Raw genomic sequence first — 24,983 nt, forward strand, 5'->3', positions numbered from 1 at the left:
ATTTACTTCCTATAGCCTCTCCAGGGAGTTGCAACATAAAAGGTTAGGTGTGCGCAAATTGTTCTTTTTTCGCCTGACTTGCTCACCGTAGCACTTTATGAATCATCTGCAATCTCAAATGTGCCTAATAATGTAAATTAAGCTTACCCATCGAGTACATCATTATTATTCTCATTAGTTTTTGCTTTGTTTGTTTGCATTTCCGTGAACTGTCTGTGTGTTACCCCTCAGGGATGCAACAAGGTGTAGAACTCTGGCAAAGAACATCTGTGCTGGTTTTTGCCTCGCTGATGTCAGTCGGGAATGCAGTCAGTCGGTGAGGGACCTCATTGTCTCAAAGAGTCAACAGCGTCCTACCTGGGACAGTACCTCTGCAAGCCCGTGGAACAGGCAGGTACCTATTGTCAGTGCAGAGGATCTTTATAGCCCCAGATAAAGACAGAACATTGGCATAACTCCAGCCACAAGAAAGCAGGGGAGAGAGAGTTGTTGTTGGAGGGAGTAGATGGTTCTCTTAGGGAGAAAGAAGGGGAAAAGAGATGCAAGAGAAGGAGGGATGTTGCGTTTCTGCTATCTTGAAGTAGGTCACGTACACAGTGCAGCATTTGTCATAAATGACAACCCTATTAATCATGGAAGGGGCAGTGTCAATGCCCAGTGGCTTTGCTCTGCAGGTGGGTTGTCCCACTGGATACCGGGCCTCCAACCTCCGTGTTCTACCTGTGTTCTCCCTACTTTCCTGCTCTTCTTATCCCTAGGTGCTCTGGCACTCTGGAATGGCTCTCCTTGTGTGCTCTCTGACTTTCACCTCTTTCTCATATCTCCCCCCTTTCTCTGCCCTTGGAACTTTTCCCGAAATTTGAAGTTCAACTCTAACCTTCCATTTTTAAGGCTGACTTTCTTGCCTCTGTTAAAGTTTAAAGCATCTAATTTCTGTCTTTTATCTTCTTTTTTTTCTGTTTCTCTTTTCAGTCTACTTTCACCTTATTTCTCTCCCTTCCATTCCTCTAACAATGCTTCAGGTTTTTAAGATACTCAGCAAGACCTGCATCAGCAATCAGCCAGTTAGCACTCGAAGCTTTGGGTTCCCAGGCGTATTGACCGACCTTGTTCCACTCACATGCGTGTCTCTTCATTTCATATACTTCTTTCTGCGTAGGGAGTTGTTGGAAAGAGCCTTAAGGGAAAAGGACGTTAAAAGGAGTTCCCTATGTAAGTGCCTGTTTGGTTGTCTGACACGTTGTCTGTATACTAATGCATGCAGGAACATTGAATATGGTAAGATATGGCTTTAGGACACCAATAACACATTATCATGCACATATTTTAACAGATATGCTGTATTTAGAATAGGAATAAAAGTAAATCTTTATGTTTATTTTTTAGAGTTACAACAAAAGACTTAGTAAATAGTACATATCAATACACATAATAACAACATGGGCCACATAAATCACAAGGGACAGTAGAAGACGCCAGACACACCACCATCCAGCAGATTTATAGTACACGTGTACAATTTACTCACTGGTGTTTCATGACAGTCAAAGGTACATGATGTAATCTATGATCTTCATTGTCAAACAGTTGCATCTTCTACATACATCATCACTGCTTGATTTAATGTACATACAAACAGGCACACGGAAGGAGACAAATACCAAAACACGTCATACGTGGGTCTACTTGAGAAAGCTGTAAGTGAACATTAGCAGGAGCCAGTTTGTGCACATCACAACTGGCAGTAAGACTTTTGCACTGGATTTATGTGCTTACTTTTTCAAAGTCATGTAAGGGATTACAGTATAAAACTAATTAATAAAAGTAATTATGTTCGGGTTACTAATCACACTAGCGTTCTGTTACTTTGACAGTTAATAAGATCAGCTTGTATGCTGTCTGGTAGAGTTTGATGGATCATTGACATCAGCTTGTTCTCTCTGTTTAAACTGATTTGTTACTTGTCAGCTTGGTGGAAAATGCCTCTACCAGAAGAAGAGACTCCTACTTTCAAAGTTACTAAACTCAGGAGACAAGTTGCAATCAAAAAGTTCAGAATATGTTTCTATTAAGAGCAAAAACTGTTTATTTGAATTTGACTGCCACCGTTTCAGAGTAGTCACCTTGTGCAGCATTCCACTGCTCCCAGTGCTCCAGCCACGTTTGGACAACACTCCATTTCCATCCTGTAAGCGTGTCAAGCACCATCTGCAGTGTGCACTGGATCCCTTCTACTGTGCGGAAATGGCAACTTTTCAACCTGAATTTCATTTTGTAGTAGATTTCAAAGTCATCACTGAGCCAAGTCTAACAAGTGGGGTGGGTGGGGGATTAAAATAGTGATGCTGTCGGCAAAAAAATCTTGCGTTTTTGCAATCTTCCATAAGCACCCAATACCTATTGCGCTACAGTTCAGTTTGTTTGTGCCTGAAGTTTTCCCATAGACGCACAACTCTGTGAATAACAGCCAAACGATAAGCCTGCTCTTGGTGTGAGCTCTTGAAGTGATGCATCTTCTCCAGTCTCTAATGTGAAGAATGTTGTTTGGTGTGTGAGTTATAGCTGTAGAACCAACTTCTGTTACCAGTGATGTTCCTTAACATGAAGCTCACCTAAGGCCTTTTCACTTTAATACTTCCATACTTTGACGCAATGTTCTTGATGCACAGTGAAATCACAAATGTGCACAAACAAGTGGGCACAAAAACGCAAGTCCCAATGTTGATCATGCAACACTGCACAACTTCCTGAGTCATGTTTAGAACTAATCCACTGCTGATAATTAGCTCCCGTCAGACATTTGAAGCACCAGAGCCACTGTTTCTGCAATTGCTAGCAATTTACAGTGTCACTACAGAGATGTTAACGACAACACTACAATTTATTCTGGGAAAATAACACTTGTTTCAACAACTCCTCCAATGTCCGTGCATATTTATGTGTGTGTGTGTGTTGCTAATGTTGTAGGGACCCGCATCTCTTTTTGGGAGAAAAAGCAGTTCCTCATTATGTATACCATTTCATTTTACCGTGAATGCTCAGGGGTTGAGACAATAGCGGTTACGGTTGGGGTTAGGATAAGTCTTCAGGAAATTGATGTCAGTCATGTCCTCTGAAGTGATGGAAACATGACTGTGTGCATTTGTGAGGAAGGGTTTGCCCATCACCGCTGTTGATAGTGTTACATATTTCAGTCAGATTCCACGGTCATATATCTGGATGCATTTGAGACCCGAGATAAGGAGGGATTTATGAAGGCAGCCCTCTGCTAAGTCAAGGTGAACACCAGAGATATGATGCTCCTGTGTGTGAATGTGTAAGGGTGTGTGTGCTTTGTGTCGTGGGTGTGTGAGTGAACACAAATGTATGATAGAATATGACTGTTGTGTGCACCATATACATGTTTGAAGGATGATCGTGTGTGCACGCATGTGTGTGTGTGTGTGTGTGTGTGTGTGTGGTGAGAGAGTGTCTTAACGGAACTCTTCCCTCTGTGGAATGGCAGTCCGGTGAAGGATTTGATATCTTATGGTGCCTGAAATCCATCCTTTCAGTATCTCAGTATCATTTTATTCATTCATTCAGTCATTTTTTTTTCTCCCCACCAGCTTAATCCTTTTCATGGTCACAGGACCCGAAGCCTATCCCAACTAGCATTTGGCAGAAAGCAGAAAGGCTCAGGTGTTTCCCTACTTTTCACCCAGTGCACTGCGCGTGATAAATCTAATAATTTAATCCAGAATCCCCTTACTACACAGATAAGTCAATTTTAGCATATTTCTCTTTCACCTCTAAGACGTTTTGTGACAGAAAAAAATGTATATATTTAAGTGAAAGGAGTGCTGAGTTTGGGAACTAGGAGCACTCATTTCTTTGACAATTTCAGTGCATCCAACGACACTGATTTCATAATCCTGAGGTAACAGTTAAAGTGCAACTTCATGTGTGTTGAAAATAACAGCCGCGCCTGTTGATTCCGAGTATGTAAAGTTCACTTATGTAGCACAACCTCTGTGTCGCTAAAAAGCCCTTTTTAATTGTTAGTGCTGTCTACCTGAGATAACATTAATTAAGTTTGGCTTTTCCATCTGTCATTTCTAATTAGCATGGAAAGGATCATTAGACAACATTACTGCTAGCTTTGTCGTTTTATATGGGTCAGTTGCCAACTTCAATTTATTTGCCTTCAAACATGCTCCACCTCCTTCTGGTGTCACCATGTATAGCACCGTGCTGCCCAGCAACCGTGACGAGATTATCATTACCAAAAATCACTTATGAGCATGTAATCACATGCACAGCAGTCCAGGGCCAAGTAAGCTACACAATCATGTTGTGCTATATTGACATTTTATCTGTTTTGCTCTAATTATACCACGTACATGACACATTTTTCTATTTACGAGCCTTGCAAAAATTCCTGTATACCACAGGCCAAGCCCACTGGACAATTTGTGAAGCATGATTAAGTGAAGTAATTGATCAAGTCGTGAGTTTGACACCTTTTCCTTTCATCTGAGGTTTATTTCCCTTTATGCTTTGCCGACCCATTAGGCGTGTGTTTTTCATGTTAAATCATGGTTGACACTTGACATTAGTGTTGCTCCATTTCTGCTCAGCAAACCATTGAATAGGCCACTTAACACACAAGCATGTAATTAAAACTAACCTATACTTATATTACACCACTTAAATCAATAGTTTTATATTGACAATGGATCGATAGCTATATATAATGGTACCGGGGTCGCTCCTGATCACAAAGGTACAGAATTATCATTTGACTGTACAGAGCTTTTTCGAGTCTTTTAGGTGTTTGTTTTAGATTTAAAGCACGCAATTCACTGTTTTGCTTCAATTTCCTGGTTGGCAGGAACCTGTTTTTTTTTCTCAGGCACAGCAGGTGGCTTTTCTTCATCAAAACAAGCTTTTATGAATCCACTGCACTCTACCTGGCCATCGTAAAATGGCACACAGACAAAGTGTGTGACAAAACAAATGAGTATTTAGCAGCCAAACACAAATGTCCCCACAGTAGCGTGGGAAGAGAAAGGCAGAGGTAAATAAAGAGTGAATATTGAACTTACCTCATCAGAAGTACACAAGCAGGAATCTGAATTAATGAGGTTGTTTTTGTGTCTGCTCGCTGTGAATAAGCAGCTTTGTGCTAACATTTTCACCACATCAAAATTGTGAGGTGATAACACCGTGCATATCAATATTGTAGCCTGTTGTGCTGCCCTGGAGTGGCCAACAAAAAAAATAATTTAATGTAAGCTTAAGGCTGAGGGCACAATCTGACCTCTTAAAGCAGTGATCGATGCATTTAGATGTCCAAACTTTAGTGTGTTTGTTTTGTAGCTTGATGAAAATTATCTGAATCAGTACATCAGCTTCTTCGGTGCCATTTGTGTGTTAAAACTTTTCGTGAAATATCTCAAGATTCAATACTCTTTTCCTCTGTTTGCTTGCAAACAGAACCACTCTTGCAAAAGGTAAACCAACAGCTGCAGCTTGGGATGTGTTTATCAGTTGGTAAAAATTGTACGATAAGTTGATGTTTTTTTCCCTACTGGAATGACAGCATGCACCAGTAATCACAGTTATGCATAATGTATAATTCATGTTAATGATGATAAGATCAGGGAGGGTGAGGCGGGGCTGTTTGAGGTGACATTTGAAGTGGTACCTGACACTCAAAGACCATGGACTTGTGATGATTTGTTGAGCATTTTATTGGGTCACGTCGGTTTTGAGAGCGTTTCGATCTGTGTAGCAATCAGAGTGCTCTCCAGATTTGTGAGAAGTGAACTTTTTTTGGGAAAAGTTGGATAGGTGCTTGCAGAATAGGATTGCAGACATCACTGCAGCAGAGAGCAGTGCTGAGTGATGTGTGTCGCTCCTTATTGGGTGTCTCTGGAGCCCTGCCACCCATCCACCGGCGCTCTCCTAACCGAGGAGGATCCGCCCGCACAGCACACACCAACTCCTGTCCCCATTGTTATTTCATTGACAAGCGTTTCTCTTTTTTAGGACTTTTCTCTCTGGGCTCTCAGATCCTCTTTTCTTCTCTGTCACATAACTTTTCAACTCCAAAGCCTCCGTCTACTTTCTTTAACTCTGCATCCCAATCACAATGCACTCTACATAAAGGACTGAGAAAGAGAGGGGGGAAAAAAGGTGTTTTTTGAGGGTCATAAATCTCTGTTTGCATATTCTCTTACAAGATAAAAGCTGGCTCGCTAACAGCCATTTGCTGACATTCAGTTTTTATATTACATTAAAAATCTCAAGCACCTCACAATTGATTATTGGTTTTCTTCGGATCAGAGAATAGATGAGACTTCATATCACGTGATTGTGTGAACACTAGCCACATACAAAACTGCACATTTCATCTGCGTGATTATGTTCAATTTTTCCAAGTGTCACTCAAAGGAGACATTCAAGAATAGTCGGACGAGTCTCTATCAGAAAATATTTGCCTCAAAATACTACGAATTGTCACATTCATGTCTACTTGAAACCATCCATCCATTATCTATTCACCGCTTAATCCTCACTAGGGTCTCGGGGGGCTGGAGTCTATCTCAGCTGACTTAGGGTGAAGGCAGAGGACACCCTGGACAGGTCACCAGTCTGTCACAGGGCTACACTTAGAGACAGACAACCAAGCACACTCACATTCACACAGACAACTTAGAATCACCAATTAACCTCAACATGTTTTTGGACTGTGTGGGAGGAAGCTGGAGAACCCAGAGAGAACCCACGCTGCACGGGGAGAACATGCAAACTCCACGCAGAAAGATCCCGGTGTCCTCACCAGGACGTGAACCGGTGGCCTTCTTGCTGCGAGGCAACAGTGCTTACTTGAAACCAATTAAAAATTTAAGTTTAACAAAACTGAATTATGTCTAATACAGATTACACTATGACATCATGAAATACAAACATATTTATCGAATTACACCACTTAAAGAGAACAACATTGTCCTTTAACTGTCCCACGAGTAAAACCTGCGACTGGCTTCAGCTCGCTAATAAACAGCCTCTTGTGCTCCTGTGTGAGTTCCTACTTTGAGATTGTGCGTACAGTATATTTGTGCATCTCCACATCGATTGGTTTTCCAGCCCCACTGTACGATTCTGGAAAATATTTAAACCACTTGTGATTCCAATGACAAAATGTAATTTTCCTGCATGGGGATAAGGAAAGAACATTGCCACCGTGGGAGTACAGCATAATTGGGATGCATTCTCGCACATACTGAGCTTCTTCACCGAGTTGGTCAATGCTTTCTGTGCTAAATGGGCAAAAAGGTGCCCCTGTGAATTCTTTTATACTATTTATGTCTGACTGCGGTGACACTAATGACTCCTGTTAACAATGGCCATGCTTCTAGCTTTAAGTCTGTAGGACCATTAGCACACGTTGTAGCTTTGTGCCTTCCTCGCCGTCTGCCTCATTTTACTCTGTTCTTTCTTTTCCAATATGTCTTTGCACAGTCAGAAATATGCACATGGCCACAGAAACATACAGTGCACAATGTGTTATTTATATAATCTTGCACAAAGCTAATAAAAGTGCGTCAGCTTTTATAATTTTGTATTTATTTTACTTTCCATCTTGTCCTTTAAGAACTGGTTTTATCATTACTGGAAATGCAAAAAAGAGCTAAGACGTGTAGTGTGGCCAGCTGAGCAATGAATAATATTAGTAGCTTTTGCAAACTTTATCTAAAGTCTGAAAAATCACCTGACATTTGTCATAGTTTTTAGATGAAATTTCTGTTATTTTAAGTCACATTTTAATCATTCAGCTGTCAGTTTTTGTCACACTTTAGTCAACAACACTGAGGACATCCAGGGTCTGATGTCTCATCATCTTCGTGGCTTTGAATGGATTTGCTCTGGCAAAATGTTCCAATATTATGGTCAAGATTGCTTCAGGACACCAGATCAATACAAGGTCTACGTGACCTTGTAGAGATGTTAGCTGTCGATCACGGCAGTGGAAAAGTTGAATTTGTTTTGTGGCTTTTAAGAGTGCTGCTGTTTTGACAGGTCGGCTTGATGGAACTATGTTCCTCCATTTATATTCCCTGATTACAAAGACTGAATCTGAGTGAGTTTGATCGAGCAACCGCAAGCTTTTTTTTGAAAGCTGAGAGCGTGTTGGTAAGTTTTTAGTCTTTAGTTTTTGTATTCATGATCTTTGAGTGAAAACACTCAAAAGGTTATGTGGTGAGGACAGAAACAGGCGGTTGGCTGAGAGTAAAATAAATAGGATGGGGGCAAGAAAGGTCAAAGGGACAACTAAATACAAGATACCACCATTTAAACCTGATGTAGCTGCTACTAAATCATCCCCTTCTCTGTTAGCTGAAGCTGAGGAGGCTTGTTCCTGCTTACTGCTGTTATTCTACACTAAATATGATAAGCTATGTGGTGGCCTACCGCTTCCCATTGGTGTTAATGCAAAGCATGTTGGCATCACTGACTGCAAGAACAAGACAGGAGACGGCGTGTGCAAAGTTTAATGACGTTACCTGTGACCTGGAACGATATTAAAAAACATGAATTCCTTTGTGTATGTTGTGTAAATAGATTAGTAGATAGGTAAACTGCCTTTTATCACGTCAGTGCTCGCTCAAATATACTCTAACAAGACCCTGTCATGCCAGTCTTGCTATCTTTGTTTTGGCTGTTGGTTCATTTTATACAAGCAAGCAGCCTCTCATTGACGTGAGGTGATAATCACTGTGCCTTTACCCATTCTGTTAACTCCACCAACCCCTAAGTGGAAAACTATCCACCCACAGAAACCTTTCTCACCAGCACAAGAGGTCATGGCAGCATAGTGACACCAGATTGAGTCTACGCCATTAGTAAAGTCCCTGAACTAGTTTCTCTGATTGCACCAAAACAGTTTCATTTGCTTGCACTTGAGGGAAGGTGCAACTTGTTTCAATGTGCTGTGCGTAATGTAGTTCTAGTTCATGCTGGCCCTCAGACTGTATATTTGTGTTGAATGCATTTTTGCAGAAAACGAGGGCTTTTTCCACTTCACTTCTACTTAAGCTGCTTTAAGAAGGGATCTCTTCAGGGACAGCAGTACAAGGGAAACAATTACAGTAACCTCCGGGTCTTTCAAAGGACATTTGAGTGGAACTTGCAGATAAAACTAAAAAAAAAAATATGTGAACTGTCAAGGATTAGCTAAATGTTTTATACAACAGATTGAAAAAGTGATGTGTTGGGTTGCATAATTTATTTTCCCGGCCCTCATAATCTTCAAGTCAACAGCATCAAACATTTAATCCTGTAATCTAATCTTTAATTAGCCCATTAATAATTTATTGATATTGTTGAACAAGTGTTGGCAGTTACAATGGCTAACCATTAATTAACCACAAAGTTTCTTGTGGCAGTGGTAGGAGGCTGTTTGACATCTACTTTTAAGCCACACACCCTCAGAGCTGTTTCCCTGTGAGCGAGGCACGCGATTGTCAGCCTCATGTATTGTAAAAGCGAATAAGCCTGTAGTCAGACATCTCTGGTGAAATACTGTCTGTGTGTGTGTGTGTGTATGTTATGTTGGGGGGAAAAAAAACAGTATGAAGATTGGATCTTACTTTCCACTTACCCTCTGTCGAGACAGGTCAGTAGGTTCTGTTTAAATTGGCCCATCAGCTCTCCCAGGTCTTGTTTGTAATTACGTGGACAGAGACAGAAAAAGAAGCCACTGAAAACTGTAACAACAAATTGAGTGGAGGTGATTATTAGCAGGCAAACACAGTGACACATTTATTAGCAAGCAAAACAAAACTTTTCTCTTTTTTTTTTCCTCCGCCCTCTTCTACCTGCCGTCTCTCTCACACACACATTTTCTATTTATCTCTCTCTCCCCATCTCTCTCTCTCTCTTTCGGTGCCTCCATCCAGTTAGATAGTGTTTGAATGATCACGTTCCCTGGCATGAGAGTGCTATGTAATTAACCTATGAGATTCCTGCTGTTTCAACGTGCCTTCTGCCCGCCTCGGTGGCCTCCTCCGGTGGATTATTACTGCCATCTTCTGGCCAAACGGAAATCTGAGCGCATCCCTCCCCCCCCTTGCCCCCCACTGCAAGAAGACAGATGAGACAGAGGAAGGGAAAGGAGTTGGCATTTTCACACCCAAGTTCTCCTGCGATGATGGATTGCGGGCGAGTTAAAAGTCATCAACAGGTGACCACATGCAAAATTCAGTCTGTCTTACATGTCCTTAGAAGCAATTAGGATGTAAGAAGGAACATTTCATGAGATTGAATTTAAGAAACTCTGAACAATAAAAACACTAAATAAGCACATTTATTGATATATTCGTAAGAATATATCAATAAATGTCAGTTTTCACATAAGCTGTAAATCATTGATATCGATCATTAAAATATACCTCCATTTCAGACCTCCTTCCCAAACCTACTATTCAATTTCTCAGGCAAATATATGACTTTAAATACTCCGAAAAGACCAACCACTGAACTGATTCCACTAACACATACTGCCTATGTAGGCGCAGACTGTTACAGCTCTTCCTCGGTGCGTTTGTTGACAGAAAAAAGAACTATTAAAAACCACATTATTCTGCTGGGTAGAATAATGTAGAACAGGGTTGCTAGGTTATCTTTATATAATAAGAGAAAAACAACACACACAAACTTGTGCAAACTTTTTTGTCTTGCTGCTCCACCCTCAACATTGTCCTGCTTCTTTTCTTTTTGTTGTTGTTCTTGAGGGCTGCTGGAAGGACGTATCCTCGTTTTGCTCGTCAGGATTAGAGATGGTGATTCAAAACAAACTGAAAGTCAAAGAAGACAGGTGAACCGAAATGAAAACGGGGATTCCTTAAGGGAGCTTTGCAGGTTTTATGTCATTGCAGCAGTGGCTTTAGGAGGGCTATTTTGAGCGTTTTGCTGCTGCTGAGTCAAATCACTTATTCCTTGGAAGTCCTCTCAAACAAGCCCTTTGTAGTTGCCTGTGTTGTTTATCCATAAAATATACTTTGTTCAGCAGAGTTTATTATCCCAGCAGGGTTTCAGCTTATAGTATTTAGTTAAACAATAATCATAAAGTGATTTATCCATTTTTTGGTAACTTTGAAGCTACTGTGGTGCTTTTTCCTCTCTGCCTGCTAGACAGGTGTATTGGTATCAATTCCTCTTTAAGTATGTGTGCAGTAGGAGTTAACCAATGCTAATTATACACTGAAGCTGCATTAAAGGAGTTTTATCTTGGAAGCGTGATGTAAAAATACTGTAATTATAGATAATGTGGGTGTAATTAGGTGCTTCTTAATGAACAGACTTTAAATGAGATGTTGCTTAGATGGGAGCCCGGGCTAGATAACAACTTACTTTGCTATGTATTGTCCTCACTTATAGAAGTCAATTTCTCCTATGCGAGTTTTCAACAACAATATTGGAGAGCGAAAATGGAGGTCATCTGTGTTGTTCGCTCATCAATGCAACCTCACAGCGCGGGCTAATCGATCGGGTGGCCGCCGTGTCTGCGCTCACCGCATCTAACACCTGGGATATGCTTTGTGATGAACAGAATAACTTTGCCTCATTTTCCCCCTCCGTGGATAAATCCCGAACATTACCGAGTGCCAGATATTATTCTGCACTCTCGTGGCTTTAGTTTATGAGGATTTTGTGACGGCTTGCTGTTTCCAGAAACTAGTCTGTCTGTTACAAAGGCTCCATGAAAGAAGAGATCCTGAATGAAACTTTCTAAGGAAGCAGCAGTTTAAAGATGTCCTCCATCTTTCTTCGTCGCCGCCCAGCTGGGATCAGATACTGTGAAGATGATGTGACTGACTGCTGTATTTGCCAGCAGTGACTTAGCTCTCTCCTTAATTCATTTCTCCCACACTTCCACCTCATCTTTTGCTGCCTACCTCTGCGTTCTTCCTCATCAAAGCGAAAGGGATGTGATTTAGCCGTCCTCCGCACCGCGTTTGATATGCTCGCTCTCCTCCCGCGCTGATCTATCAATCACCAAACCGTGCTTTGATCCATACATGATTGGGCATGGCATGTGAGACATTCATCGTTTTTGGCCTATCACATTCACTGCCGCTGTTATGTCCACTCATGCACAGTTCAAAGGCTTCCGTCTTTCAAGTCTGAGCTCTCCTTCTCTCTCTCCCTCCCTCTCCAATGAACTACTTTTACTTTGTCATCAGTGACTTGGAGTTTTCCCTCCTTTACATCTGTATTTGTTGTGTTACAGGCTCTATTAGTTCCCCTAAGAATGAAAGTTGCCATGTGAAGGAAATGTTACAAGGTAAGGTGTCAACTGGGGCTGTGTGTTTGAACACAAAAGCTACAGTAAGCACACATAGCATTATTATAGGATAAATCCCCCGACACTGCTGAGTTATGACCTCTCCGACTGTACTTTCTATACCATTTTTGTACTTGTGGGAGGAGTGCTAAGTGTTCTGGACCGGACAAATGCACACATCCCTTGTAGAATATCAGATCCTTTATAGTTCTGGAATAACATCCAACTCTACCTCACACCTTCGAGGCTGCTCGGCCTTAAGATTTCAGTCACATTCACCTTTGTTCTCTCGCTGCTCGCTGCGCGGGTTGACTTTTAGCTGTAGGTTTACGCAAATTCACAAGAGAGACATTCGTATACATTAAAGGATATTTCCTGCCTGAATGTTGTTGTTTTGCTCCCCTAAAAGCTGAGAGGGAGACGGAGGCACGCGGCCAGACTTCAGTCCATCCATTAATGCCCTTTGAAAGCCTTCCTGTGGCAGACATGGACGTGCTTTTAATAGAACAAATTATTTAGACTTTGGCGCCCCCTGTCTGCTGCCAGCGGCATCACCGACTTTATCCCATACCCTACGGCGCTCTGTTTGTCTGCTCAGGCTGGCTAAACACCCGCTCCCCAAGCCCCACGAATATGTTTACAAATCAACAGAGCCAAGTGGGTGTGACTGGGGCTGCCGTGTTGCCAAAGCTGATTTAGAGCCTCAGAGCAGTTTCAGTCCATGAACAGACCACAGAGCCTTTTCACAAGCCTGTTTTTGTGAGCTGTTCCTTTTTTACCTGAGCCGTAAAGAGTTGCTGGGAAAAAAAAAAAAATAAAAAAATCAGGCACATGTCTAGTGCCCGGCTCGGCTCGCAAAAATGCTGAAATATCACCGCGTGTGTTTCGGTTATTTTGTCTGTCGGCGCTTCAGCCTTCACCTTCACATACCTGCTTGTGTGCTTTTTCTTTACAGATGACAGGGGGCCTGAATGTCATTTGATGCAGGCCTGGCAGTCTGCTGAAGGGAACAGGAGGGAGAGGCAGGGAGGGAGAGTCGGGAGAATTAGAATGTATTTCAGGTCTAAAGCGAGTGGTGCATTGCTGCAACTCGTATCTCGGGGAAGGAGGGAGTTTTGGAGTGGGGGGGAGGTTGTGTGTGTGTGTGTGTGTGTGCGCGGAGGAGAGCAGGTGGGAGGAGGAGGAGGAGGAGGAGGTTTTTGCAGCGAACTGTTGCTAGGAAACACTTGTGGCTTCTCTTCTCCTTCTCCTTGAAATGCCAGAACTAACTGACAGAGAAGCAGGAGTGAAATGTCAGTTTTATGCTCCCAGGAGTTTGGAAAATGTGGTGCATGTTTCTATTTAAGTAGCCATGTTTATCAAAGGGGTTCTCACAGAGTCAACACCATCCTTTTCTTCTTCTGCCTGAGCGGAGAGTGTTTAGGATGCAGACAGGCTGGCTGGGAGTTTCTGCTGCTTCATTCTGTCTGCTCGACTGTCTTTTCCTAAATTTTACCTCTCACTTCATCATTTCCTCCCCCCCTCCTCTCCATCTCCATCTCTTATTATTCTCCTCTCCTTTTGATTGTCTTTTATTAGTCTACTTTCTCCCTAATTCCCTCTCTCTTTTTTCCTTTTTTTTCAGGTTCCAAGCCATATGGTCCATCAATGTAATCCTCTGCACAGATATCTGATTATCAAAGCTTTCTGGCTGCAAAAGGCTCAACTCTTCATCGGCTGCTATTGAGTCCACTCTCCTCCACTCAGGAAATTGTAATTCAGACGGAGTAACCACCTGAGAGGTAAAAAATAAAAGCATTCAAATTCTACCATGACCTCTTCTGCACCACAATACATCAGCAGAGAGAAGAAAAAAAGATGTACATATATCTCTTGGACGTACAGATGGAGAGAAAGCTAAATGAGCAAACACAGTTTCTGGAGTTTAATTCCGTGTTGCTGTGGTGAAGGAACATCGCTTTTATGTCTGTTGTTCAATTTAAAAAGAACACAAGTCGGGGTGTTTGGGTTGCACATCTGTTAGCATAATTACAAACTCAGCTTTATCATCATCGTGCCAGCTAGGAGTTTAGTGTTTTTTTGTTTTTTTTTGACAATTAGTGTAACATCTCTGAAATAAAGACCAATAAACAAGAAAAGTGCTTTCAGCATAGCCAATTATTCAAGAGACGCTACATTCACACACTTTGAACTGGATTACCATGTATATATAACCTTGAAGAAATCTGATCTGCTGTCCTCGGCTTTCGCACCGTCCGTGCTGCTCAAAGCCAAGTCTTTAATACCCCGCATCCACGTGCTTTACTGTGTTCATCCGTGTACCTACTTTTCACACTCCCACGGGGAGAGCAGGAAATTCATACCATTGATTGACTTTCATTGCCTTGTGTGAGGCCTTAAAGCTAATTATCTCATAATAGATGCCAGGCTCATGTGTAGAGTATAATGATTTTTCTTTCCTTTTCTTTCTTTTTTTTTTTTTTTTTCCTTTCCTTCGTTGTTGTTGTTGTTGTTGTCTCATTAGGCTTGACACAACAGCCATGCCTGCTGACTGCACTGCACATACTAATGGGCTTATGTGAGTGTGTGTTATTGGAGCCACGTGAGGAGTCGGAGCCCTTATTGCGTGCTCGCTGCAGCTACGCATAATGTAATGCAGGCGGCGGTGACACTCTCCACCACAGTCTACCTGGGAAAACCAATTACTGCTGCATGAACTTCATTTCTGGGAGATCTAGAAATAAGATGTAAGAAAAGAGAGCATCATGATGAAACTCGCTCATTCAGCCATAACATTAAAACTACTGACTGGTGACGTGAATGGCATTAATCAGGATGTTACGGTGCTATGTTCTGCTGGAAAACCTTGGGTTAGCCTTCATGTAAATGCTACTTTAGACGACTGGGCCTCCAAGCGCCCCCAATCCAATCGAGCACCCATGGGAAGAAACAAATCCAATCCACGGAGGCTCCACCCTGCAGCTCACAGCACCCAAAGGATCCACTACCAGCATTCCAGTGAGATAACACAGGGCAGCCCCAGATGTCCCAAGTCCATGCATTAAGAGTATTAAGATGTTTTTAACCCATATTATGCAGGCGGTTTTAATATTTCGGCTAAATAGTGTATAACTCTCTAATAATATAATACATATCACATTTCTCCATCACCTACTGGTTCTTCTAGACAATATAACTGTAATAGTGAAGTGCTCAAAGGGAAACATGTCATTTATTCTATAACTAATATTATCAGAATTGTATGATTGAAAGTTAATGTTTATTGAAGCAAAGCAAACAGGCCAGTAACACTTCTGAGTCACTTTCAGTATAGCGACAAAAAAAGTCAATAAAGTTTCCCTTCTCCCGGCAGTAAATGGGTGTGTTTTCTAAAGGCCAATATCAATATTGACAGTGGGGGGAACGTCCTGCGGTCCAGACCTGTAGCTTCCACAGCGGGCTGGTTTTCCAACAGTCCCTGCTTTGTGATTCTACCCGCTGTGCCTGCAGCCACACTGCAGCTTCTCCATAGGACTGGTACGTATACTTTCATTTTCTCTCACTCGAAATTCTGGGTAGTATTCCATTAGTAATGGGTATTTGGACTGCTTCTGTCATGCCCTTGAGATTTGAGGCAGATTTTCTACTATAAAAGTCCAGTCAGTGTGTCAGTATGTACTTGATTTGAGCCTTAAAATATGCATTAATCTGCTGCTTTATGTAAGAATGGTACATATGTGATATTTACCTTACAAGATTGAATGAGTTTTCTCGTTGTATTTTGTCTTTAGTTCTGGCCTGATCATCTGATAATGAGAATGCTCTTGAGGGTCGATCTCACAGCAGCACTTCTGGTGTGCTGTAAGTAGCCTGTTCTACTGCTGCAAAGTGTGAAGCTGGTCACACCAACACGGAGATACATGCATGTCGACGAAATATCTACTCACAGCCACACACTACGGTCACGCATTTGTAGACACACCGCAATTTTCCTTTCAGCAGTGTACACTAATAAGATTCCTATTACGGAAACAATAAATGGCGTATAAATGTCTCCATGCCCCTACAAATTAGCATGAACTGAGCCCTATTAGGAGACTGTAAACTCCTGTAAACACAAACCTTGGGGGGTTCGGGCCTATCGCTGGAGTGACTGTGAGTCGGCCCAAGTGGATGACACATTTAAAGCATGACTGAATGCCTAATGCAACATTACATCATTGCATCTTACTGAAAAGCTTAAGGCGCACTCTCACTCTGGGGGGATTGTTGAGCGACACGAAAATGAGACAGCCATCCTGTTACTGAGATAAAAATGATTCATGCCGCACGGCGGGCGCAACTCTGCAGGTCCGCGAGAGGTGCCGAGTCAAATGGAGTTAATGGACACATGCTAGCCAATCAGTGTCATGTCTGTCTCTGTGTTCATCTGTCCAGGTTAGCTATTAATACCAAAGTAAGAATGTCCACAGCTGCCCCATAATGTAGCACGACCAGTCAGCAAACCAGTCACCAAAACTCCCCTAGTCCAGGCTAATTTCGCTAAGGAAACAAACACGCTCACATTTTTGTCACAAAATTCCTCTGTCTTGCTGAGGAAAATTGCTTTTCCATGCCACTGCCAACCCTTCTGCTTGACTGTCTCTCAGTCATTAAGGCCTTCTGGTGATAAGCAGCTTCTTTCAATCACTGAGCCCAGTGTGTGTTCCTGTGCCAGGGCAGCGTGATTGAAATATTTTCCGTGCTTCTGAGGTTAATGAAGATCAAAGACTCATGTCTGGGCAGGATAATTAGTATGCTGTCAGAATTAAACACACTATGAATAACTGAACTATGACTCTCTCTGTCTATATGGACAAGGAACACAGTTCTCAACAAGTGGGCCCAGGCGAGGACAGAAGACTTACCTGGTGACTTAGTTAGGAAAATGTCACGAGCAACTGCATCTCCTGAAAGCATTCTCGTCGTGGACATAATCATAAGAGGTTTTCAGGTTGTTCCATTAATACCAATCAGCTGTTAAGTACTATAAGATGTGTTTTGGAGCTTTGCTTTTGATATTTCTGGGTTTTTAGGAGATTTTAAAGCAGACCAAATTTGCATCAGGAAATTTTGGAGAGTGTTAATTTAGTTTAATTTCTTATGATTATGTGAATTTCTTGTGGTTGGTTATTAACGTTTTTTTAAGACCGAAAATGAATTCAGCTTTACTATATATTAACTTGTAATGTATATAAATGAGTTAGTAGATAGTCTAGTTAAATATGTGCTATAATAGATACATCAAATTGTGTTTCCTTTTGAATAATAGTTTAAATGTGGTACTATCTGAACAGGAGGAAAATCTGTGGCCTCAGTTTTCTAGCTAAAAAACTAAACTCAAGGTACTCCCCACTATCAATCTCACAAAAAATTGGACTTAATCCTTAAACCTAGAAAGTTATTTCAAGTCATTCTCTCTCTCTCTCTCTTTTTTTTTTAATCCTCCCTCCTTAACTCTCTTATTTCGAACTCTCTGTACCTTTCATCTCTCCCTAAGATGTGCTGTTAAGTTGTGCTTTAGAACATGAAAAGAGGGAAAGTGAAGAGTTTCAAAGCCTTCGCAAGAACACTGACACCAGCATCAAGGTGAAGAGAAATTACACGGCCGATAATGACAGGGGACCTAAGGCTGTGACTCCGAGAAAGAAGGTCAGAAAGGCGGGAAGTAAGAGAGTTTCTGTGCCATTAAGAAGTGACATCAGCTGCACCAGACTTGGAGGCATCTGCCAGCCAAAGCGATTCGTCTGTCAAGGCCGATACTTAAAAGACAAGTGTTCGGGCGCTAAGACGAGGCAGTGTTGCATGCAAGGTACAGTGATACACATGCAAATACCAACCTATGCCAGTATTACAAATGCTAACACTAGGTATACCTCCCAAAAACTTTGTTCGACACAAACAGTCACAAAACCACTGCTGTTTTTTTTTTGTTTTTTTTTGCCAAAGCAGGAATTAAAAGGGTTTTCTTTCCTGCCTGACTCAGAAAAATGTTATTGTGGGTGTGCGGCTGTATCAGTGTCTGACACACCACTGTTGGAAAAGACATCAGTAAATGACATTTGAATAGTGCCTTTTTGCTGTAATTGGCCTTATTTCCACATGAATAGAACATGAGGTGACTCAGACTCAGTGGATTTTCAAACATATTTTTAAAAAATAGCCTTGGTATGCAATGCTGCAGCTTTTTTTTTTATATAGTGTGATTTGGGAGGTAAAAGTATTAACTAACATGTTACCTCTTTGTTCAGTAGGAGCCTGGAGCGTCCTTTGTGCTGGTCACCACAACAACAGAATCAGGGCCTGCGATACACACGGCTGTGGAGCTTTTAATTCCAAAAGGTGATTTTTACTGATTTAATTATTTTTTTTCTACTTCTGAAGATTATTCATTCAACATGGGGATATTAACAATGCAGCAGTGTCTACTTTGCATACTTTCCTACCGTGATCATGATGTTGCTTCTGTCGTGTCCTGCTGTGTGATCAACCTGGTTATTGGGTAGAAGCAAAAGCTTCACATTACAGAGAAACTGAAATAAGCATTTTGACTTTAGCAGCCATTTGAGGTGACATCATTTCAAGGTTTAGCACCACTTCACCTACAAAATTTACTATCAGTCTGTACTAGAGCTGTACCGATGGTCAGTCAAGCTTTGTCTGGGTGGAAGGCTGGAGCAGAGATGCGCTAATCCATATCATCCATTATATTTTTTTGGGTTTGACAACATTGATGAAATATGACAAATTGAAATGGGCCTTTTAAGATGGCAATATAATGCCAGTCTTTTCTATCACTCCTCGTACAGAGTTAATGGCCTCCATAAAGCAGTGGACCTGGTGTGTGATGACTACGGTATCATCAACGCTCCATTCTCAGGGTCCCTGGCGGGTCCAGTGAGTCAGAAAGACCCAGCTGGCAATCACTATGACGGGGTCAAACTTCTCAGTGATGGTAAGAAGGACAAGATATCAATGCGTTGCCTGAAAGTGAGTGCACCAAGGGAAATGAACTTGTAGAGGTTACTAATTACTATTTAAAATGATACGATCAAGTCTTGAATATGTTGCATATAAACAAACAGTGACTTCGAATCGACACTTTGAGTGCCCTTCCTTCTCATAGTGTCGAACAAATCCAAAGGGGGATCTAAAAGTCTTAATTAATCTATATGGTCGATGTAGAGATAATTCAGTTAAGTGAAGGGTTTAACCTGCTGGTGGAGCTACGCAAAATCTTAAAGGGCCTAAAATCCGTTGTAGAATTAAGGTTGAAAACTTTGTCAATAAGAGAGCTATGAAATTGCGCACTGATATGCTTTGGTTTCTTATTTCACAGTCACAGTCAATGTCACTAATTACCTGATGTGCACAGATTATTACAGGTACAGCTAGAATGTTGGTTATGAGATCAGCTCTCTGTTCAAAATAGCCCAGCAGAAGATGCTGCTCTATTTGAGAGGAAAACCTATATGAAAAACATCCTTGATACACAGATGATGATAATCTGTTCAACTACAGCAACTTATGGCACCATAAAATGTGTTTTTATTGTTACTTGGCTACTCCTTTCCATAATCTGGTCGTTACTTTAATATTTCAAGAGGTCACATTCGGTTTACAGATCCATATACACTTATTATTGTGACTTCTGCAAACTTCTCCCAAATAGGAAAACTTGATATGACATAAAAATATGACTTTAGTGAATGGATCAGACTTTTACAGTAAAATAATATCCAGCTATGATGAATCCTTACTTGTGTAACAAATAATTTAACTGTAGCTGACGAGCTGTGACTGTCTTACGTGTAGAAAAGTGCATTTACTGTAAGAGCTTGATCAATCCTGATTCCATGCGGGAGATAATATATAATTACAAATAATTCATAAAGTTACCGCTGTGTTGCTTTGTGTGCATAAATATGCATACCTTTTCTTGCTTCGGAGACACTCATATGCTTCCTGCTGCTGTCTGATGCTGCAGGTATTGAATAAACTCGGTACAAACAGCTGGGAGCAACAAACTAAACTTCAGCCCCTGTTGACATTATTGAGATCTGTGTGCACCTCTGTCAAATAAAATTATGTAAACTGTGTCTTTTCAGCTCTCTGTGATGTTTACAGACGAGCTGCATAGCCAAGAGCCTGCACCTACGCACAACTGTTATATTTATCTGTACTTAGTGCTCAGACGCTGTAGTTACATTCACTGAAACTTGGACATTGGAGTTTCAGTGAATGAACTGTTAGATCTGGGGCGGCCATTGAGATTTTTGGGGGGGTGGCTGTGGCCACTGCTGGGAACCATGACCATCTGAAGCATTCAATGGCAAATCATCCAGCAGTTGTTGAGAAAAAATCAGTTGGGACCCAAGTGGACCATCTAAAGAGCAATATTGAAAGTATGTCCAAAAACTGCTAAAAAAAAAACATCCATCTACAAATATTTGGAGATAATTTCTACAATAGAAAATGATAACTTTACCTTTAATCTATACTGTACGGGGCCACGGCAAGGGCAAAGGCAAGGCGAGGTTATCATGGTGAAGGCATTACATGTGGATGAAAAGCATTGGTTAACAGGGATTATTTAAGGTGTTCGAAGATGAGCTGAGACTCCGTTGAACTCCTGAATGCCTCTAACACCAGGACCCATCTTCATGCAAAACCCGTCCATCGACGGCTGTTTGATATGTAATGACCCCCATAAGGGCCACTATTACAGAACAAAGCATCTGTGTTTTATCCATGCATGCCTGTGCGGTGTATATTTGTGTGCATATACATGCTCATGTGAGTGTTTAGAGAGTGAGTTAGCAAGGTGCTGGAATGATGAGTAAACATCATTAGTCCTCATTCTGCTTCTACCCCTAATTGAACTGTATTATCAGAAGAACACATGTACTGTCAGGTCCTTTCATCTCCGAGTAAACCACAGACATGATTAGACATCACAGAGACACATTACCTCGCCATGATACCCACATTAATGCTGAGACACTGATCATTAGGAGCTCGTAGGATTTAATGATGGTGTGGAGTTTGCTGCCGACTAGCCTACTTTCAGGTTGTTTGTTTCCGAGTTGGCAGCTTGTTTGTTTTTGTCTGCGGAACGGTAAGGCAGGTTTAATTTATGGTCTTGAATTTTAGATTTCTAAATTAGCAATTATATGTCAGTTATCGCTACATTCAAAAGTTAATGCAGGCGATAAGAGGATACATAGGTGTGCTATCCTGTTGTGCAAACTCTTAAACTGCTTTGCTGAAGTGTCCCTTACTTTTCTACTATATACACACAATGATTTATTTAGTTAATAAGCTACTGACTGGAATTTTCAACATGTGTTTACCTGTGAAACTGCTTTCCCTTGAGATGTTTCCTCAACTTGACTGCATCCACTCCATCTAATGATTAAAGTCGGAAAAATGTGATTCAATTTCACAGAAATCATCTCCATGAAAGAAAAATAATGTAAGCAACTTGATTTCATTGGCGTGAATATGCCTGTTTCTTTTAAACGACTCTCAAGTATGTCTGTAAATCTAACCGAGTCATTGCTGACATTTAGAACCTGTCTGTGACAAAAAACAAAACAAACCTAGATGCAGTAGGCATTGGGTTGATATTAGGAGGTAATATCCTAAACAGAATGATTTTGTTTCCGTCCCACCCAGTGCACTGCGTGAAGATCTTCAACATCCGTCCTTACCGGTACTTAGGCCCCGTGGCTCAGGGAGAAGCTTTGGGATATCTGTTGCCGCTGCAGGAACACTTCTCTGGCATCACATCTCATCTGGAGCTGCAAATGTGTGATGGTACTGACCCTTCACCTTTCATATGACCTCTGATTCTCATCTATTATATAACTGTTTGTGACATTTCCTCGTCCACGTCGCCCCTCACCCATCACCTTAACAGCTGCAGATACAATGTCTAAAGATGGTTAGAAGAACTTATGTTAGTTCTAAGGCACTTTTATTCATCAACTCTGATCTTAAGTTCTTTCTCTTTAGTACACAGATAGATATCTTTGTTCTCCATGCAGCATTTTAAAACCAGTGTCTCACATTTTGAGAACTAGACTATATTATGTTTTACCCTAGTAATAGAAATGTATTAAAAGCATATCATTATTACAAGCTTGTGATTGCAAACTTTTCTTTATGACCATTTCCTCCGTTTCTTTTTTTAGAGCCTCTTTCTATATTTTGGTATTGTCATTGTAAGCATTTTTTACTGAACATCACATAAAATTAACATGTCTTAAGTTAGGACTTAAACATACACAACTATTTCTGCTTCTCCTTTTCTGTGAAAAATATTCCATCTACATGGACTCACATTACCCTTTTACATGATGTATTTATATTTTAGCGTTGCAATAAATGTAGTGTCATTTCTGCTTTTGTTTAAAGTGGTCTTTCTTTGTTACAGCCCAGCTCAAAGCAAAACGTAGGAGGTGACATGTTTAAATGGGGAGTCACACATTTTCATCACCAGTCCTAAAAATAAATTGTTGCTTTCCTCATTGCATTAATCTGAATTCTATCTTACTGTGATAATATGTTCGTCCCCCCCGCAGCTATAATTTTACATGAATCTGCTGAAATTCATTTACAAGGGCTGTGTGTGTGTGATAGGACACAAGTGCCACATGTACAATATTCATGTAATGAGTACAACACGCCAAAAGATGGAGCTATTTTGCAACAAAATTGCCAATAAACTCTCAGACTTAGCCTTGGAGTGTACAAATATAGTTATAATTATGTTTAGTTAATAAAATTATTACAGGTAAATGCAAAATCTGTAGCACCATGGTGAAAACAATGACAACATCATCCTTATAAAGCACTTTTCTGAAACAAAATTAGCACACTTCCAGTTTATCACCCACATCATCTTATGACTGCCACATCCAGACATCATGTGATGCAGCCCGATGAGTCAAACTAGATAATTATAGCATCATTTCTTTTTTTATTGTCTACCAATTATGAGGAATATACTCAGTAATTACTTACCTTTCTCATTAGCTGACAATAGAAAGCTTTTGGTGGATTTAGGATAAAAAGTAAATTGTGTTTTTTATTAGAAAGCACAAGTGATGGCATGTGAGTAGAAATCACAAATGTATCCAAAATTCACATTAGCCTATGGTATTTTTATCCTGTTATCCAGTGCAACAAAAAGCAAAATATAAAAGAAAACTGGAACCTGGGTTCCTGAGTTCAATACTTTCATGAAGTCAATTTAATTTGTTTGGCACAAAATTGCACCTAGCACTTGCATCTAATGACTCCACTAACCTGCCAGCATCTAGGTGTAGTTTAAGGCTCGGAAAGAAGGCAAGTGCCTATCTGAAAAAAGACAAAAAGAAAAAAAATCCCCCCTTAAAAAATTAGCTAAAAATGCAGAACTTCAGTCATAATATCTTAGTGATATTTTGAAATGAATGTATTCTAACTATTAACGTACCAAAACAAGCAAAAAAAGCAAGCTTAACAGTTAACTCAACATGAATGCTACTGCTAAATTGCGGTAATTGAAATAACTAAAATTAGATACAAAGGCTAAAACAGCCTCAAAGTAATTACTAAATGCTTAAAACAGCTTTAGAAAAATGATTTATTGGTAATTTGTTGTATGTTAAAGAGAAATGATCAAAATCGTACAGTAAATGGTTAAAATCAATGGCTAAATGGTAGGCGTTAGTGAGCGAAATGTACGTTAAGCTAATGCTACTTAGTTGAAATACATGGTCTCAAAAGTAATTGCTAAACACTGAAAACAGCTAAACAAAAGTAGATTTAGGGGTAATTTGTTGTAGGTTAAAGACGCATTGTCAAAACTATACAGTAAAAGGTTCAAATAGATAGCTACATGTACGGCTACGGCTAAATGGTGGGTATTAGTGAGCTAAATTTGCATTAAGCTAATAGCTAGTGCTACATATTTGAAATTGATCTCAAAATAATTCGCTGAATGCTTAAAACAGCCAAAAAACTAAATATACTAATAATTTGTTGGAGGTTAAAGAACATTGTCAAATCACACATTAAATGTTTAAAACAGCTTAAAACAATGGTTAAATAATAGGTGTTAGCAAGCTAAGCATACTTTGAGCTAATGGCTAGCGCTAGTTATCTAGTCAAAAATAAATGGTTAAGGTGCAAAGCCAGTGGGAGTGCTGATTTAGTTGTGTGAATGCAAACTTAATAAAAGTGCAAGCTGGATGAAATATACTGTAAAATTAGCCACTTATATATTAACTTATAATTAAATATTGTCAGGGTGACTATATTCAGAAACACAGCTACATCTGATGTATTATGTTTATTTGACAGACCTGGAGGCAGGTGCTCTCTTAAAATAACTTTACACTTAAGTGTTATATACAAAGTTGGAACAAACAGTAAAATTTGAGCAACATTAGGCGAAACAAAGTGGCTTTAGTGTAACTGAGTATGTCGCCTTTGAGCGCAGCTTCAGAGACTGTCAGATTGATTTCAGTCTCCATTTCAAAGCTGGCTGTTATTGATACTGAACGTATTTGATTGGTATGGATCCCACTGCTCGGATCCGGCGATACGGCTTTAAGTGTGT

At 40.6% G+C, this 24,983-nt stretch overlaps 1 protein-coding gene across 1 annotated transcript; it reads left to right on the plus strand.

Moving 5' to 3' along the window:
* Positions 1–303: 303 nt before the first annotated feature.
* On the plus strand, positions 304–22,218 carry LOC103369656 (leukocyte cell-derived chemotaxin-2). Its single transcript, XM_008298430.1, has 5 exons — positions 304–394; positions 17,898–18,041; positions 18,628–18,715; positions 19,183–19,328; positions 22,052–22,218. Exons 1-5 carry the CDS (start codon positions 304–306, stop codon positions 22,216–22,218), a joined length of 636 nt encoding a protein of 211 aa, XP_008296652.1.
* Positions 22,219–24,983: the final 2,765 nt, after the last annotated feature.

The sequence above is a fragment of the Stegastes partitus genome, unplaced genomic scaffold (genome assembly GCF_000690725.1).
Source record: "Stegastes partitus isolate 25-593 unplaced genomic scaffold, Stegastes_partitus-1.0.2 Scaffold28, whole genome shotgun sequence".
Classification (NCBI taxonomy): domain Eukaryota; kingdom Metazoa; phylum Chordata; class Actinopteri; family Pomacentridae; genus Stegastes; species Stegastes partitus.